The sequence below is a fragment of the Gallus gallus genome, chromosome 1 (assembly GCF_016699485.2).
Source record: "Gallus gallus isolate bGalGal1 chromosome 1, bGalGal1.mat.broiler.GRCg7b, whole genome shotgun sequence".
NCBI classification, from domain to species: domain Eukaryota; kingdom Metazoa; phylum Chordata; class Aves; order Galliformes; family Phasianidae; genus Gallus; species Gallus gallus.
In genome coordinates this window covers 113427666-113445089 of record NC_052532.1, presented here as the reverse complement: position 1 = coordinate 113445089, position 17424 = coordinate 113427666, and the positions used below count along the sequence as shown (strand labels likewise).

Sequence of the window (17424 nt, the reverse complement as noted above, 5' to 3'; positions counted from 1 at the left end):
AACTGCTTGACAGAGTCTAGCGCAGAGCCACAAAGATGATGAAGGGACTGGAGCATCTCCCTTACCAGGAAAGGCCGAGGGAGCTGGGTCTCTTTAGCTTGGAGGAGAGGAGACTGAGAGGTGGCCTCATTAATGTTTCTAAATATGCAAAGGGTGTGCATCAGGAGGATGGAGCCAGGCTCTTCTCAGTGACAACCAGTGATAGGACAAGGGGTAATGGCTGCAAGCTGGAACATAGGAGTTTCCACAAAAATATGAGAAGAAACTTCTTCATGGTGAGGGTAACAGAACACTGCAACGGGCTGCCCAGAGGGGTTGTGGGGTCTCCTTCTCTGGAGACATTCAAAACCTGCCTGGACACGTTCCCGTGTGACCTAATCAAGGCGGTCCTTCTAAGGCGGGGGGGGGGGGGGGGGGGGGGGGGGGGGGAACTGGACTATATGATCTTTCAAGGTTCCTTCAAACCCTGTCATTAGGTGATTCTGTGATTCTGTAACTGGTATGGAAAAGAGACAGCAGCTATTACAATGAAGACTTAAAGAAAAATAACAATACTCTATTAAATTCTTAGCCAGGATTCTGGCATTTAATTTTTCAAGATAAATAATACAATTTTTTTTAGCAAATCCTCTTCTCTTCTCTTCTCTTCTCTTCTCTTCTCTTCTCTTCTCTTCTCTTCTCTTCTCTTCTCTTCTCTTCTCTTCTCTTCTCTTCTCTTCTCTTCTCTTCTCTTCTCTTCTCTTCTCTTCTCTTCTCTTCTCTTCTCTTCTCTTCTCTTCTCTCCTCTCCTCTCCTCTCCTCTCCTCTCCTCTCCTCTCCTCTCCTCTCCTCTCCTCTCCTCTCCTCTCCTCTCCTCTCCTCTCCTCTCCTCTCCTCTCCTCTCCTCTCCTCTCCTCTTTCTCTTCTCTTCTCCTCCTCTCCTCTCCTCTCCTCTCCTCTCCTCTCCTCTCCTCTCCTCTCCTCTCCTCTCCTCTCCTCTTCTCTTTCTCTTCTCTTCTCCTCCTCTCCTCTCCTCTCCTCTCCTCTCCTCTCCTCTCCTCTCCTCTCCTCTCCTCTCCTCTCCTCTCCTCTCCTCTCCTCTCCTCTCCTCTCCTCTCCTCTCCTCTCCTCTCCTCTCCTCTCGTCTCCTCTCCTCTCCTCTCCTCTCGTCTCCTCTCGTCTCCTCTCCTCTCCTCTCCTCTCCCCACCTCTCCTAACCTTTTAAATATCCCTTTTTCATTCCCTTTTGCCTTCCCAATCCTTTTGCTCCCCTTTCCCCTCTCCTCTCCTCTCCTCTCCTCTCCTCTCCTCTCCTCTCCTCTCCTCTCCTCTCCTCTCCTCTCCTCTCCTCTCCTCTCCTCTCCTCTCCTCTCCTCTCCTCTCCTCTCCTCTCCTCTCCTCTCCTCTCCTCTCCTCTCCTCTCCCCACCTCTCCTAACCTTTTAAATATCCCTTTTTCATTCCCTTTTGCCTTCCCAATCCTTTTGCTCCCCTTTCCCCCTCTCCTCTCCTCTCCTCTCCTCTCCTCTCCTCTCCTCTCCTCTCCTCTCCTCTCCTCTCCTCTCCTCTCCTCTCCTCTCCTTTCCTCTCCTCTCCCCACCTCTCCTAACCTTTTAAATATCCCTTTTTCATTCCCTTTTGCCTTCCCAATCCTTTTGCTCCCCTTTCCCCCTCTCCTCTCCTCTCCTCTCCTCTCCTCTCCTCTCCTCTCCTCTCCTCTCCTCTCCTCTCCTCTCCTCTCCTCTCCTCTCCTCTCCTCTCCTCTCCTCTCCTCTCCTCTCCTCTCCTCTCCTCTCCTCTCCTCTCCTGCCCTGCCCTCTCCTTACTTTTTAAATATCCCTTTTTCCTTCCCTTTTACCTTTCCACTCCTTTTGCTCCCCTTTCCCTCCCCCTCTCCCTCTCCTCTCTTCTTTTCCTCCCGTTCCGTTTTTCCTTGTTCCTTTTTCCTTTTTCATTTTTCCTTTCCTTCTCTTTCCTCTTTTTTTTTCTTCTCTCGGCTCCACCATTGAAGACAAAACGCTCTTATTCTCCTCCATGTCTCACTAGAAAAAGGAAAGTCTCAAGTCATGACGGAGCAATTTTTGCCTCAAACAGACCTCGCGAGCAAAAAAGAGAGCAAAAAAGAGATCCCGGCTTCCTTCCGGGATCTCCTCTAGCAGAGGCAAGCTATAACTGCAATGGCAGGAGTGCCAGTACCTGTCTGTGGGCTCAAAGCAGCCGGAAAGAAGCTGTCAGTTGTGATGCCTGCCTGACAGCGGGTGAGGATGACCACCGCCTGGGACAGGAATGGCATGAACGTGCTGTGCTGCGGGGACGACGTGCAGCTGCGCAGGATGTAGTTGGTCAGTGGCACCTGAATGAAGAAGGGGAGAAAGAATGACTGGCTGCATCCTTGACTCTGCAGGGCTTAACAGTGGACTTTCAGCACATGAGCATTGCCTGCTCCCTTGACATGCTGCCAAGGCCTAAGCCTAAATTTCACACCAGCCACCCTGTCCACGCCCTGGCTCTGCGCTCTGCTTGTGCTTCTGTAGCACCTGAAGCAAACGGCACAAGCCGTAGTGCAGCAGCCAGCAAAAGTCCAAGACACATGGAAGAAAGTCTCTTACGTCCCGACAGATGTCCTTTCCATGCATCTGCAGAAAGGTGATCAGCCACCTCCCCGCAGCACGCACACGCATTCCTTTGGCCTTCCGGAAGGTGTCCTTGATGGCCATCATGAAGTCAATGGTGTCTTCCAGGGGGAAGTTCCTGTACACAGTCTGCAGAGAAATGAGAAGCAGGAGAGATCCCATCACTGCTCTGCGGCAGCTCTTCAAAACATAAAGCAGTCTTGAGGGCATTCTTAGTTCAGCAGCTTGCCGGTCATTCAGGCGGCAATCACAACGCTCCTGCGGTCCATACCCCGCTATTAATATGTAAGGGGGTTGAGCCTTCTCTCAGCTTCTCCACCCGTGGTGTTTGCTTACATGCAAAGCCTACCTCCCAGAAGCCACAGTCTCACACAAACGCACACACACACACATGCACACACACACACACACGCACACACACCACACACGCGCACGTCATAGAATCAGCTCCTTGCGCTGGGTGCCTTAAGGCCAGACATAGCTCAGTGCCTCCTGCTACTTGCTGAGAAAAGTGGTCTCAGGGTGACAGCTCATTCTGGAGATGGTGTGAGAGGCTGTGGGGAGCAGAGGGACGTGCAAAAGCCTACGCACTGAGATCCCACCACCCCTTTTTGGGTCCACATACCCGTGCGATTTTGGAAGAGGTCTGGAGCTGACAGACGGTGCGGCGGTCATTCAGCCCCTCACACAGGCTCCCGATGTCTCCTGTCTGGATGACTCCATTGGTCGCCTTGGCTGGAAAGAGCACAGGGAGAAAAGGGAAGTCACGCTTCTGGAAACGGAACCGCTTTCCACAGGGGAGAGACAGAGGACAGGGTGGAGAGAAGAAGAGAGCTGCGCACAGTGCCTCTTCCTCCTGTAAACTGGGCCCAGCCCGTGGGGTTCTGGTAGTGCTGCGGAGGAGAGCAGAGGGCTGGCTCACACCCGCTCTACTCACCTTGAATTCGGAGAAGGGAGCTCAGACAGGTGACAGCCAGCTGGCGGGATGTGGGCATGGGGTCACACGTCAGAGGTGCCAGCAATCCCACCAAGGAGCCAAAGTGCTTGCAGGCGTCTCCTCTCTGCAGGGGCCAGAGGCAGGAAAAAAGCTGTAGGCAGCCCCAGCTCTCCCTAGCTTCTCCCGCCTGTGCCTTCCCCACGGGGTGGGTGTCACAGCACGCACAGCTGAGTGGAGCTCGCCTTCCTGCTCAGGAGCACTGGGGAGGGAGCAGGGGCATGTGGTGGGGCTCTTTACTCACTCCACGCTCTTCACAAGCAGCCAGCAGCTGGGAGCAGATCTGCAGGGCCCTCTTGCGCTCCCACATGTTGTCTGACGTCATTGATCTCTGCAGGACGTGGGGCAGAGCATCTGTCTCACTGCGGACATCTTTTCTTTCCCTTCATGCCAGCCCTCTCCCCGTCCCTCATTTCCCAGCACTTTCCCTCAGGGCCTGCCCTGTGGCTCCACGCGGCCCCCCACCTCGCTGAGCACTGGCACTGCTGCCCCCGCTCTCTGCAGACACTCCTGCCTCCTAACCCAGGAGCTTTTCCTTGGCTGTGGCCTGCCAGGGGCTGGCTCCAGCCTTTCCCCATGCAGGGCCCATTGCTCTGCCCATTTCTGAGCTCGCAGTGAGCTGGCACGTCAGCAGGAGATTTCTCCCCCTCTCATCGTCCTCTCAGTCCCCAGATCTCTGTCTCCGCTATCGACAGGCACCACGCTTTCTCCCTTGCCCCACGTGTACTCACATGGACTATGTTCTGGAAGAAGCCACTGGTCTCTGTCTCGAGCAGGACCACCATGAGCCGGCCCAGAGCTTTCAGTGATGCTTGCAGAAGCTGAAAGCAGAAGAGGGCACCGAGCTGTGGCATCACGGCTGCCGCCAGAGCATAGGCTGTGTGTGCTGAGGAAGGGCTCCAACCGAGAGGTGGCCGTGAAAGTCACGGCAGGTTACCTGCAGGTACTGAGCTGCTTGCTGTGACTTCCTGATCTTCAGCATCATCTCCGCTGAAGGGTGCAACACAACATTCTTGCAGCACAGACTCAGCATGTCACACATGTCCTTGGCTCCTAAGGAGGGCTTCAGCTTGCTGACAGGAAAAAAAAAAAAAAAAAAAAAAAAAAAAAAGAGAAAGCAGACAGGGCCTTTAGCAGTGCTCTCCAGGCTGCTTCAGACAACATCAGGGTTTCTTCTAATGGACAGCTGCAAAGCCAACATCCCCAGCCTGTGCTGCTGAGCACTGTCTTCAGTTCCAGTGTCTCCCCGGCATCAGTGAACCACCTCCTGCTCTGAAGGGAAGGAGACACCAGGTCTCCCTTCTCTTCCCTGCCAGGGGACAGGAGCACCAGGGCCTTTCTCCTTCCCAGAACCTCAGCTTCGCTGGGCACAGCAGACCAGCCATCTCTCCTGTAGAAGTGACTCCCTACCCCCTGCCCCCTCCCGGCCTTCGGGAGCTACCCAGAAGGGGGTCCACCATCCCGCCTTGCAAGCCCAGAGGCTCCCACCCTTACCTCAACTGCTCCAGGGCCAGAACCACCTTGAGGGGCACTGGGGAGACTGGGGTGCCCAAGTAATACTTCTTCAGCAACTCCTGCAAGTACCGGAGAAACATTGTCAAAGTGGGCACGTCAGAGCTCTTCCACCCAGCCCAGAGACAGACACAACTGCCACACACCAGCCCCGTCACTCCCACGTTTCTCACGGAGGCAGTGCAGGATGCGGCAGCTGCACAGTTGGTGGACCTAGCCCACTGCCCAGCCACTGCCTGCCAGCACACAAGGTCCCCACCAGCTGGAGACGTGTGGCTGAGCGAGACCTGTATGGCTCCGGGGAACCGAGTCTCATGGCACAGCCCAAAATGCCACTGCAGACAGCTCTGGCTCTAGGCACTCACCGTCAGGATCTCCAGCAGCTTGCCCTTCAAGGAGGGGTTAAAGCAGGCAGAGCCACCCACAGCTTGGAAGGCAGAGCTGAAGTCTGTGATGCTCTGCACCAGCGCAAGCGTATTCTGCAGGTCCTGAGGCCCAAGAGAGAAGAACATTCTTTCAGCTGCGGGAAGGGCCAAGGGCTGCAAGGGGAACACGTGGGGGCAACGCTAAGGGAAGGGCTTGCATCTTTATCTGAGCACAAACCAGTCCCCGCGGGACCTTTGGAAAGAGAAGGCCCATCGCAGCATCCCCCCACGTGGAGGGGCTGCAGCTGGGTGCTCAGACAGCCTGGCACGCTACGAGCTCTCACCCGGCAGCTGCAGCTGTAGAGCAGCAGGATGTTGCCCACGATGTCTCCCTCCAGGCGGGCCAGCAGCTGTTCCTTGGAGGCACGCAGTGCCAAGCTGCCGTGGGCGAGGATGAGAGCGCTGCGGGTGGCCTGAGCTCTTCTGCTGTCCAGCTCCATCTGTGTGGGGAAGAAATGCCTTGAGACACTCGCTCAGCAGCCCCCCGGTGCCCCACGATGCACCTGGGCTCCCAAGTGAAAATAAGGCAGCAGAAGGCCAAGATGGAAATGCGTAACGCTTCACCTTCTTGCGTCTGGAACTCCTCCCATTCTGGCCTCTGCACAGCCTGGACGCAAACATGGTGAGCGTGTCCAGGGCTGTGTGGAAGTTGGTCTCAGCAGCATGGCTGAGAAGAGAGATCATGCCCTGCACAAAAGAACAAGGGGCAGTTGGCGCAGGCCTGAACCTACCGGCGCGGCCAGCCACAGTGGCCGGGCTGGTCCTCGCCTGAGGGAAAGAGCAGCAGTGAGGAGATCAAAAGGCTCGGAGCAGGGCCAGGAGAAGCGCTCTGCCCAAGGGACAGAGCGGGGATGCTGGCAGAAGCTGGCTGGGAGGAGACCTCACCTGGGCCTCAGAGGGCTCCTCCGCGTTTGCTTCCTCCAGGTGTTGCAGAAGCTTCTCTTGGATGTGGAGGACTTCCTTACAAGCTCCCAGCACTGTCCCCAGAGCCTTGTACAGGAAAGACTGCATGGGAAGGGAGGAGAAGGGATGGGAAGGGAAGGAAGAAGCTGAGATGTGGCAGCAGCCTGACCTGCTGGGAGAGGGCCAGGTGGGAAGGACCCCCGCTCCCCGGGAGATGCTGAGAGCAGCTGCAGGGCCACCCCCAGGCAGTTTGCAGGGAAAGGCCCTCTGGGGGGCACGGGCCAGGGAAGCAGCGTGAGCGGCCCTTGTGAGCAGAGCACCACCCGCAGCCCCTGCCCCAGTTGGGCACCTGCGGCTGCACCGCTGGGTAGAGCCGGGGGGAACCCACCTTTTCTCCAGAGCTGCTGGGAGAGCTGCTCAGCCACCGGCTCAGCTCGCAGCTCAGGCCCTTGGTCCAGGCCTCATCCTCCATGGTGCCCAATGATGCCCTCAGGAACTGTTGGAGAAGAGGAGAAGCCAATGTTTCCTTGCCCTTTGCCTCTTCCCACATTGCCGCGTCGCCGCAACCTTCTGGAGAGAGGTGACTGGAAGAACAGTCCCTCTCCCAGCTCCCCGCAGCATTCCCTGCCTTAAAGCTGCCTGCCGCTCTTCTCCTATGGGCCCAAACCCCCATGGGCGTGGGGGGGGCAAAGAGGAAGAGGCAGCAGCACAAAGGCGTGTGGCCGCTCCGCAGCAGCATTTGAGAGGCTGTTCCTGTCCCGTATGGGAACAGGGCTCCTTGAGGCAGGCAGACACTTCTCTGCACCGTGCCTTCCGGCAATGCTGTACCTTTAGCAGGCGCTGCTCCCACCCTGCAGAGTCCGGGAAGCTCTCATCTTTCCCTGCACAGCAACAAGAAGCAAAAGACCCTTGCTTGGGATCAAGCCACAGAAGAAGAGCTGCTGCAAACCAGGCTTGCCTGGGCACTCGGCACTGCCAAGCTGGGACCCGCACACCCTTCACAATGACCTGTCCCTCCCCACAAACACTGTCCCAGCAGGAGCACAGAACTGCTCCAAGACTGCTGTCTGAGGGGACGTGAAGCACCCATCCGTGCCCTGGAATGGGCAGATCCCCGGGGGGAAAGGTCCCCCGGCCTCAGTGCTGTCTCCCTGGAATGGGAACAGCAGCAGAGCAAGCATGGGGCCGCAGGCAACGCTTCCCCTCTGCCACGCTGCAGAGTTCCATTTTCACTCCCCCCCTTCCCTGCCTCCACCCCTCCCTCCCCACCAGCACTTTACCTTCGAGGCACTGCAGCAGCAGGGGGATCTCAGTGGCCCACATGGCCCCCACAGCTCTGTGGATCTTGCTGTGGAGGTTCAGCATGAGGAGCAAGGCAGCGGCTTGGAGTTCGCTGCCTGCAAAAGGGCTCCCTGCCACCACCTGAGTGAGAGCAAGGAGAAGCAGGGTCACGTCTGCAGCAAGAGCAGCAGCTTCTCCCAGGAGGGAAGCAGCTTGGCTCTGCCCTGGAGGGCAAGGAGCAGCCAGCAGCTTTGCCCATGGCGCTGCAAGTCCGGGAAGAGAAAGGCATCCCCGCGGGTGAGGCAGGCACTGGCACACTCGGCCACGCTGCTTCCTCCTCGGGGCTCATGGCACCGGCCTCTGGAGCATCTACTCACCAACAGGCGTGCCAGCAGTGTCTGGGGAGTCAGCAGTGGGCCTGTGGGGAGAAAGAAGGGCTGAGTAAGAAAGACACAGACACGACGTGCCCTGCCACACACACCTCCGCTGTCCCTTCTGGGTGCTAACACAGGTCAACAGAGCTCACCGGGGGAGTTTCTGCTCCTACCTTGGAACATGGAGCTGAGGAAATGGGGATCCAGGTCTTCTACCTCCCGCACCATCAGGTCCCCTCTCTCAGCCAGCGCTTGGACGCAGCGGGAGACCGGGATCAGCATGCCGGTGTACTGGGCTGGCACCACGTACAGCAGCAGCCGTGGCCACACGAGCTGTAGGAAACGAGGCGGTTGAGCGTGTCAGCATTCCTGCCTCCGCTCAGAGATGAAGAGGACTCTGTGAATTTCCCTGAGTCTTGTGTGCTTTAGAGCACATTGGAGGAGAGACCGGGGGTGTTGGAATGGGATGAGGAACACGTGGTGTGAAGCCAAGGAGCGGCAGCAGGGCAGACGGTGACTTACTTTGGTCATCCCGCTCACAGAGACATCCAGTGACCCCAGGATGTCCATACACAGCTCTTGGAGAGCTCCTTCTTCCCGGGCTTCCTGGGCAGAAAGGTCTCCGGCTGCCTGCACAAGAGTGTTGTTGGAACACCGGTTACTCTGAGTTCTCAGGAGCCTCTCAGGAGGCTCAGGTGTGGCCCCACCGGTGCTTCTGTGCCAGCCTTTGAGCAGCACGGGTCCTCCAAGGGAAGATGCTGCCCGGTGTCCTTACCCTTCTTCCCGCGGTGCGGCTGAACTCACTGAAGATGTGCCCCACCACATCCCAGGCTGAGCAGCTCCGGGCGTTAGCACTGAGCACATCCTTGATGAAGAGCAGAATGGCCCTCCTCACCTGTCAGGAGTCAATTGTGGGTTTGATTTTCCTGCTCAGAAGGCAAAGGGAAGCCACGTGCTCACTGGGGCAGCCCTTCGGGCATGGGCAGAGACAGCAAGAGCAGAGGAGAAGCCTTGGCTCCTCAGGTGAGGGCCAGGCCTTAGCACCAGGCTGTGCACTTTCCATGCACAGCACAGGGGCCTGACTGCTCCGCCCTGCCTGCTCTCCCCAGAGGAGCCATCGCGACCATGTGGTCACTGCCCCAAGCACCTCCCTGGGCACCCCAGCCCTGCCGGTGCTGGCAGCAGCATCACCACCCCGACAGCGCTTTCCTTTCCCAAATCAGCTCACCTGGGTCCTGGGGTCGCTGCACAGACACTGCACAGCCTCCACAACCTGGGGCAGCTTCTTTGCCATCACGGGCTCTGCAAGAGATGCGCAGAAGCATGCATGGAGGCACAGGCCAGATGGCAAAAGGGATCCCGGGAAGTCCCAACCCTCTGACCCCCTACTGACCATCAGAGCGAGCCAGAGCACCGAGCAGACCCAGGGCTGCCACGCGTCCAGCCTCCCTGTCAGCGCCCAGCTGTGACTGCAGAAACTGGACCGTCTCCTCTGGGCAGATCCGGGCTGCGGGGAGGAAATCCCGCACTGTGTTAGCAAGAAACTCGCACCCATTCCGGAGGTTTGTGAGAGAGGTTTCGGCCAGGGCACCGCCAAGCATTGCCAGAGCTCCTCTCCTTACCCTGCAGCAGGATGCAGTGGGTCAGCTCTGCTCTGTCCGCCTCGCTGTGCTCCTTGGTGTCATCAGAGAGCTGTGGGAACAAGGTCCATTGGAGAAAATTGTATCGATATCGAGGATGGAAAAGAAACTGTGCTGCCAGCTCTCGTCTCCCTTGGCACACTCGGTAAGAGGACATGCAGACAAAACACAGCCTGGCCCACAGCATCCCTGGGGGCACGCACACGGCTCCGGAGCAGCCACGGGCATGCAGGAGCTAAGGCTGAGCAGCCGGCAGAGGCTCGGAGCTTGGAGTCCTCCTGAGACTTAGCCAAGAGGGAAACTGCTTTGGGCGCAAGGATAGGCTCCCCTTACGTGGTAGAACACGGCACTGGTGATGGCCAGAAACTTGTCCTTCGGGATGACCGATTGCACTCCCTCTAAGGCCTCCAGGAAGATATTGAGGCTCTGCAAGAGACCGGGAGAGGAAGAAAGGGCTGAAGCCACATCTAGCCACTTGGGAGCGGAGAAACTGATTCCCAATGGTTTGTCCGCTGGGAGAGCTCCCGCACAGGCGTTCTGGTTTGTCCCCGCCTCCCAGCAGCACCAAGAGAGTCCCTCTGCTCTCAGCCGAGCCCTGTTTGGGCATCGGTTGCAGGCATCTCCCACCCAGCAGCCCTCTTCTCCCCCATCAGATGTAACTGGACGTGGTCTCCCTGGCCTTTAGCACAGAGCTCCTCAGGCACCCAGAGCTCCACGGTGGTGGTGGTAGTGCTGGTGAAGCCTCCCAGGCCCAGGGGATGGGCCCCAGTGACTCCTGGCTCCCTTCTGGCTCCTGACCGGGTTGTTCCTTCCTTGACGGAAGAGCTCAGGAAGCCTCAGACCTCCCGTGGACACCTATTCCTTCTTTCTCAAGGGCTCCCGGCCTCCTCCCTGCACCCCACTGACCCCTCGTGGCACTTGCACGAGCCCCACGTCCATGCTGAGCCCTGCACAACATCTCACCTTGGTCCCCCTGCAGGTGTCTTGGACCTCCTGATACAGGCGCACGAGCCAGAGGAGCTGCTCCCAGACGTGCTCTCGGGGCAGCTCCTCTTGCAGGAGGACAGCCATCATGGTAGCCACGGCCCCGAGGACGGCCTGTTTGTCCTGGAGAGGGGTGGCAGAGGCCCAGCATCAAAGACTGAAGGTCTGCCCTTCCTGCAGGAGGGCTTTCTCTTTCCCTTCCCCTCCCCCGTACCCCCCGTGCCCAGCAGGAGATGGGCTCGCTCTGGAGGGCAGGGAGCTTTTCCCCACACCCTCATCTCCAGCTATCCCTGCCACAGTGCTGTGACACGCGGCTGCTTCCTGGCAGGGAGATCCAGCCCCAAGCACAAAGCCAGTCTGGGGCCCTTTGCAGAGCCAGCCCGCTCCCTCTCGTCACCCTTCTGTTCTCAGCCCGCTGGGCACAGGCAGAGCTGCCGACACGGATGTCCCCGCTGCCGTCCCGGGCTGGGAATGCAGCAGTGCTCACCTTTTCCTCCTTGCAGTCCTGCCAGTGCCTCAGCACAGAGCAGAAGAGCTGGGAAAGATTCTGGTAGATCTGCTGGATCTCCTTGGCAGGCCAGGGGCATTGCTTTCCGGAGCACAAGTGAACCTTGACTCCTTCCAGCCATTGTTTCACAACTGAAGAAACACAAAACAAAAAAACAAATGAATAATTAATTAAAAAGAAAAAAAGAAAAAGATGAGAGACTGCGAGAAAAGAGAGCCTGTGAGAGCCTGCAGCAGGGCGAGGCGAGATGCAAGGGCTATCCCGAGTCCCCCTGCTCTGGGGCCGGCACTCACCAGCACAAGCAATGCGCAGGGTCCGGCCGCCTCTCACCCAGCCTCACCACACTGCGCAGGCCGGCCAGCGTCAGCCACACGAAGGAGATGCACTGTGGAGCTGCAGAGGGGAAGGAGAGGGCCACGGTCAGAGCCCCAGCAGCGAGGGAGGAGGGGCTGCAGCCCTGCATCCCCCAGCTCAACGCAGATCACGCGCAGAGGGGAGAGACCCCTTTCCCCGGTTGTCGTAGACGTCAGGAGGCTGAGGGCACTCTACCGTAGCTGGTGAACAGTTTGCTCAGGGTGACGAGCACAAACTCCTTGGACATCTCCCCCATGGCCTTCAGGTGGCTCTGGAGCTCGGCCATCACCAAGGTGAAGTGTGTCCGGGCCAGAGCCACCAGGACATTGCTGGCAGCCATCCTCACGCTGTCTGGCACGCCCTGAAAAAGAGGCACACGAAAAAGTGACACGCGGCACAGGAGACTGCCTGAGGCCTTCCCTTGGAAGGGCTAAGCCACCGCCGTCTGCCAGCAGAACACCAGCGCGGGCAGGCGGCTCCCTTTGCCTTTGGGAGTGACCCCTCACCTGGGCTGCTGTCAGGTCCTGGGACACCTCAGCCAGCAGCCGGTTCAGCACTCCGCATGGCGGGCGGCTGTCACCTTCCCGCAGGACGTGCTCCAGCTCGCAGTACGCCTGCACTCGGTCACCCTGGGGACAGAGATCAGTCCCGTTTTGCTTTGCCCTTCTTCCCGGGGAGCTGCCCGCCATGCCAGTGTGCTGCCGCGGCCTGGCACCCACGGGACCGTGGCACTGGGCCAGGGCAAGGACTGGTGGTTGGATGTCCCCAGCTCACCTCCTGGTCTTGCAGGCGCTGCAGCAGCAAAGTCACGGCACAGGCAGGGACAGGGCTTGCCACCCTGCCTCTGGCCCTGCGACGTGTACCTCTGGGCACGCAGCCCACACAGGCAAAGAGACCTGCAAGGAAAGAGCAGAGCAGCTGCCGCTGGTGTTGCTTGGAGCCAGGGCCGAGCATCCGGCCGTCTTGGGGAGGAACCCAGCCCCGCAGCGTGGGGTGGGCTGTGCTGGCACATGTGTGGTCGGCGGGGAGAGGGGAGAGAGCCTTCCCCTTGCTGGGGTACTGGGGAAGCCATGGTGGGCGGCTGCACTCAGCAGAGCAAGGACGGTGCTGATGGCACGTCCTAAACAGACACTGGAGGCACACATGCGCTCGGGCAGCATCACGGTGTCCAGGGAGGTGGAGGGACCTCACCTCGAAGGGCTCTCAGCCGCTCCATCACAGCAGGAAATCTCCAGATAGACACAATGCTCTCTCTGGGTCCTCTTCCTGCGCCTCTCGCAAGAGACTGAGCCACCGCTCCCACCGCTGCCACAGGGGTGTAGGAGGCAACAACTGTGACATCACACCGAGGCGTGTCACCTCGCAGAGAATGACGTGCCCTGGGCTGGGGACCAGACTGCATGCTGGGCAACCTTGCTGGCCCCAAAACACAGCATGTTTTTGTGATGCACTCGGCTCTGGGGTGGACATGTTCTATGCCAAAGCAAGGGAATCACCTCAGCAGGAGAGGGAGAGCCCCTGCCAGGGAGCAGCTGCCGGGTGCCATTGCCTGGCACTGACTTAGTGACTGGGGACTCCATGCTGGGAGGCACTGCGGCCCCCATTTGCTGCACAGACAACCTCTCCAGAGAGCTTTGCTGTCTTCCAGGGGCACGTGTCAGAGACAGTAAGGAGACTCCATTGCATCTGATCCAACAAAAAGACCGCCATCCGCTTGTTGTCATTGAAGTAGAGTCATGAGAGGCTGCCACGAGGAAATGGCAGAACATCAGATAGGGCCAGATGTGCTACACTAACAGAGAGTAGAGAGGAAAAGGAAAAAAAAAAACCTGAGAAACTGGGGATACAGGGCCCTCCCTAAACTAAGGACTGGGGAGAAGAACTCCCAAAGAAAAGAAACTTTTGATGGAGGAATTCCCCGAGGGGAAGAAACCTCTTTGGAAGAACCCCCCGGGCCTGCTTGCTGCAAAGATTCCTGGCTTTCTCCCATCTCCCGCAGTGACTGGATGAGATCCTGAGATCAAAGGACATACTACAAACCATGCTGGATCCACAGTGGTGACCATCTCTCTTGCTTTCTATAAAGACTCCTTGCTTTTCTCTCTCTTCTGTTGCCCGTCTTTCCTTCCCCGTATCCCTAAGCAACTGGGTCTTGTAATAAACCGGTCAGGCTACCATTTGACCTGTTGTGTCTTAATCTCACTGCTGGGTAAACATGTACTAACAGAACCTCCTCTGCCTCCTATAAATTGGAGCTTAAGGTCAGTGCATCCCTAAGAGTAAGTCATTGGGTAAAGGTAACAAGAGGCCTGTGGGGGTGAGCAAGGAGCTCACAGATAAGCTAAAAGGAAAGAAGAACATCCATGACCAGTGGAAGAAGGGCCTGTCCACCTGCAAAGAGTATAGGAACGTTGTCAGTGCCTGTAGGGATGCAACAAGGAAGGCTAAGGCCCTCTCTGAATTCAATCTTGCAAAGGAGGTAAAGGATAACAAGAAAAGGTTTTCTAGAAGTATGTCAGCAGTGAAAGGAAGACTAGGGAAAATGTGGGACCTCTACTAAATGAGCTGGGTGCCGGGTAACAGGGAATGCTGAGAAGGCAGAGATTCTGAATGCGTTCCTTGCTTCAGTCTTTAATGCTAAGACTAGCCGTTAGGAACCCCAGACCCCAGACCCCGTAGGTAGGAGAGAAAGCCCGGGGAAGGGAAGGCTTCCCCTTGGTCGAGGAGGATTGGGCCAGAGAGCATCTAGCCAAAATTAATGCACGCTAATCCACAGGCCCCGATGGGATGCACCCACATGTGCTGAAGGAACTGGCAGAGGTGATTGCTAAATGGCTCTCTATCATCTTTGGAAGGTCCTGGCAAACAGGAGAGAGATGCCTGAAGACTGGAGGATAGCCAGTGTCACTCCAGTCTTTAAAAAGTGCAAGAAGGCGGATCTGGGAAACTACAGGCTACTCAGCCTCACCTCCGTCCCCAGAAAGATGATGGAACAACTTGTTCTGGATACCCTCTCCAAGCCATTGGAAGAGAAGAAGGTTATTGGGCGTAGCCAACACGGATCCACCAAGGGGATAAATGCTTGACCAACCTGACAGCGTTCTCTGATGTCATCACTGGCTGGGTAGATGGGGGGGGGAGCGGTGGATGTTGTGTGCCTTGACTTCAGCAAGGCATTTGACACCATATTTCACACCATTCTTGTTATGAAACCTAGACAGTGCGGGGATAGATGAGTGGATGATGAGGTTGGTTGACAACTGGTCGACTGGCAGAGCTCAGAAGGTTCTCATCAGTGGTACAGAGTCTAGTTGGAGGCCTGTAACCACTGGTGTTCCCTGGGGGTTGGTACTGGAGCAGCGAGTTTGCTGAGGATACAGAGCTGGGAGGAGTGGCTGACACACTGGAAGGCTTTCCTACTGTTCATCAAGACCTGGACGGACTGGAGAGCTGGGCGGAGAGGAACCTGATGAGATTTAACAAGAGCAAATGTAGAGTCTTGCACCTGGGGAGGAAAACTAGATGATCTTTGAGGTCCTTTTCAACCCAGGCCATTCTATGATTCTATGGTATATTTTTCTGGGTATTATTCTTGGTAGCATTATTAACAATAGATGTAGTATGTGCCACTATTTTAACACTGTAATATGCATGAAATACTAATTTCTTCCTTAGCAAGCAGACCTCAGGTAATACAGCACGCCCTTTATCAGTTTGGTGGTGAGTATCGCCTATTTCAAGCTGTTAAATCTGCTGTCTGCCCTCTGGGTCATCTGCTTGGCTCCTTGTTTAATCAGACAGACTTCCTTACAGAAGTGAACACACAGTGCTGCTGTTCCCAAGTAACGTCATCTAATTTCTATGTGTTTCTCTGAAAAACTATTGACAACTAAGTGTGGGAAAACCTTGCTTTCCACCTATATCTGAGACTGTCTTCTGCTCAGATTTCAACTAACGCAGGTGATGCTGGGGAGGGACTTTTTATAAGGGCACTTAGCGACAGAACGGAGGGAAATGGAGGAGGGTAGGTTCTGGACTAGATTTTAAGAAGAAATTCTGTACTGTGAGGGTGGTGAGATACTGTAACAGGTTGCCCAGCGAAGTTGTGGATGCACCCATTCTGGAAGCATTCAAGGCCAGGCTAGGTGGGGCCTTGAGCAACCTGGCCTAGTGGGAGGTGTTGCTGCCTGTAGCAGAGGGGTTGGAACTGGATGATCTGAAAGGTCCCTTCCTACCCAAACCATTCTATGATTCTATAGTCACAATCCTGAGATGACTGAACATGAGGCAATTTGGCCTTGTGGCAACTTACATCAAGAAGAGCAGTAGCAACTCACAAACTGAACATAGGTTTTTTGAGCTATGGAGTTGCCCATTCTCTGCTGAGTGGTGTAGACGAGACTGTGGCATTGCCTATTCCTGAGCAGTGTCCTTCCCGCACTTAACAGAGTTGCAGCTGAGCAAGCTTACCATTCATATGAAAACCACCACCTCGGATATATAGAAATATACTTTCTGCTCAGTAGTTTCAAAGAATTATACTGTGACAATAACAGATAAAGAAGTGATTTTGCATATGCTTTCTTTTCAGAGCAGAAATCTTTATGGAGCAAGAATTTATAATAAAATTATTTCCAAACTTTTAATTGTAATGTCGTTGGAAGTTTTAATAAGTATTCTAATTGAAGTGAGTACTAAATTATTAACTGAAATATTCTTACTTTTTAAAATGGCCTTTTAAAAATTAAGGCATCCTAAGTTACAAAAGAGGGCAAAAAGGCATTTCCTATTTTCGTACCATTCAACTTCAGTGTCATTCTTTCTCATCAGAACATCTTGCCTCTGCTATCCATCCTGTCACAGATTCCTTGATTTGACTTTCTGGCTCTGGTTTTGGCAACAGTAACAAAAGTGGCTTTGAGAACACACAGTTGAAGATCGGGAGCTTGAGTTTATCTAGCTCTGTTTTGGCTTCAGAGCAGTCTAGCGGTCAGTCCACAACGATGGAATACATTTCTAGTCATACTGATATCACTAAGATAATCTAGATAGCATCTTTTAAGAGTATGCTTTCAGCCATTCTGTGAGATGGCTAGAGGGAAAAAAAAAAAGAAAAGAAAAGAAAAAAAGAAAGAAAGAAAAAAAGTAGGTAGGTGGAAAAAAAAAAGTATGTGGTTTGTTCATCCTGCAGTCAATGCTACTGCAGCATTGAGACAAGCTGCATCAACACAGACCCAGAGAGCATGATGGTAAAGGAGTGGATGTGGTCTGTCTTGATTTTCGTAGAGCATTTGACACCATCTCCCACAGCATCCTCGCAGCTAACCTGACGAAGGTGGTGTGGACGATCGAGTAGTGAGGGGGACTGCGAACCAGCTGAAGACGCCAGAGAGTTGTGGTCAGTGGGACAGAGGAGTCTAGTTGGAGGGCTGTATCTAGTGGATAGAGGGAGTAGAGTGCACTGTTAGCAAGCTTGCTGATGACACAAACCTGGGAGAAGTGGCTGACACGCTAGAAGGCTGTGCTGCCACCCAGCAAGACCTAGATAGGCTGGAGAGTTGGGCAGGGAGAAATTAGATGAAATACAACAAGGGCAAGCGTAGAGACTTGTATCTGGGCAAGAACAACACCAGGTACCAGTATAGGTTGGGGACTGACCTGGTGGACAGCAGCGCAGGGAAAAGGGACCTGGCGGTCCTGGTGGACAGCAGGGTGACCATAAGCCAGCACTGCAAGAAGGCCAGTGGCATCCTGGGGTGTATTAGAAGGAGTGTGGTTAGTAGGTCGAAAGAGGTTCTCCTCCCCCTCTACTCTGCCCCGGTGAGACTGCATCTGCAG

General features: G+C 55.7%; 1 protein-coding gene across 1 annotated transcript; it reads right to left on the bottom strand.

Moving 5' to 3' along the window:
* Positions 1–1879: 1879 nt before the first annotated feature.
* Positions 1880–11561, bottom strand: LOC112531221 (maestro heat-like repeat-containing protein family member 2B). The gene is made up of 27 exons (XM_040658077.1): positions 11526–11561; positions 11212–11363; positions 10704–10847; positions 10074–10166; positions 9723–9792; positions 9494–9607; positions 9329–9402; positions 8876–8995; positions 8623–8730; positions 8274–8433; positions 8104–8144; positions 7726–7867; positions 7274–7326; positions 6834–6941; positions 6428–6547; positions 6107–6229; positions 5827–5982; positions 5483–5605; positions 5100–5179; positions 4543–4678; positions 4337–4426; positions 3850–3936; positions 3549–3672; positions 3237–3346; positions 2588–2740; positions 2175–2331; positions 1880–2020 (listed from the first exon to the last, which is right to left on the bottom strand). The coding sequence occupies exons 3-27, from the start codon at positions 10812–10814 to the stop codon at positions 2001–2003; spliced, it is 2673 nt and encodes an 890-aa protein (XP_040514011.1). The 5' UTR covers positions 10815–10847; positions 11212–11363; positions 11526–11561; the 3' UTR covers positions 1880–2000.
* Between the last annotated feature and the right edge of the window lie 5863 nt (positions 11562–17424).

Bases quoted from the DNA above. Each gene is read 5' to 3' on its own strand.
- LOC112531221 (XM_040658077.1), bottom strand. From the start codon at position 10,814: ATGATGGCTGTCCTCCTGCAAGAGGAGCTGCCCCGAGAGCACGTCTGG. The intron at 8,731-8,875 runs GTAAGGACACCG...ACTCTTGTGCAG, and splicing joins GCCGCACCGCGGGAAGAAGG to GCAGCCGGAGACCTTTCTGC. The intron at 3,347-3,548 runs GTGAGTAGAGCG...TGCTCTTTCCAG, and splicing joins CTCCCTTCTCCGAATTCAAG to CCAAGGCGACCAATGGAGTC.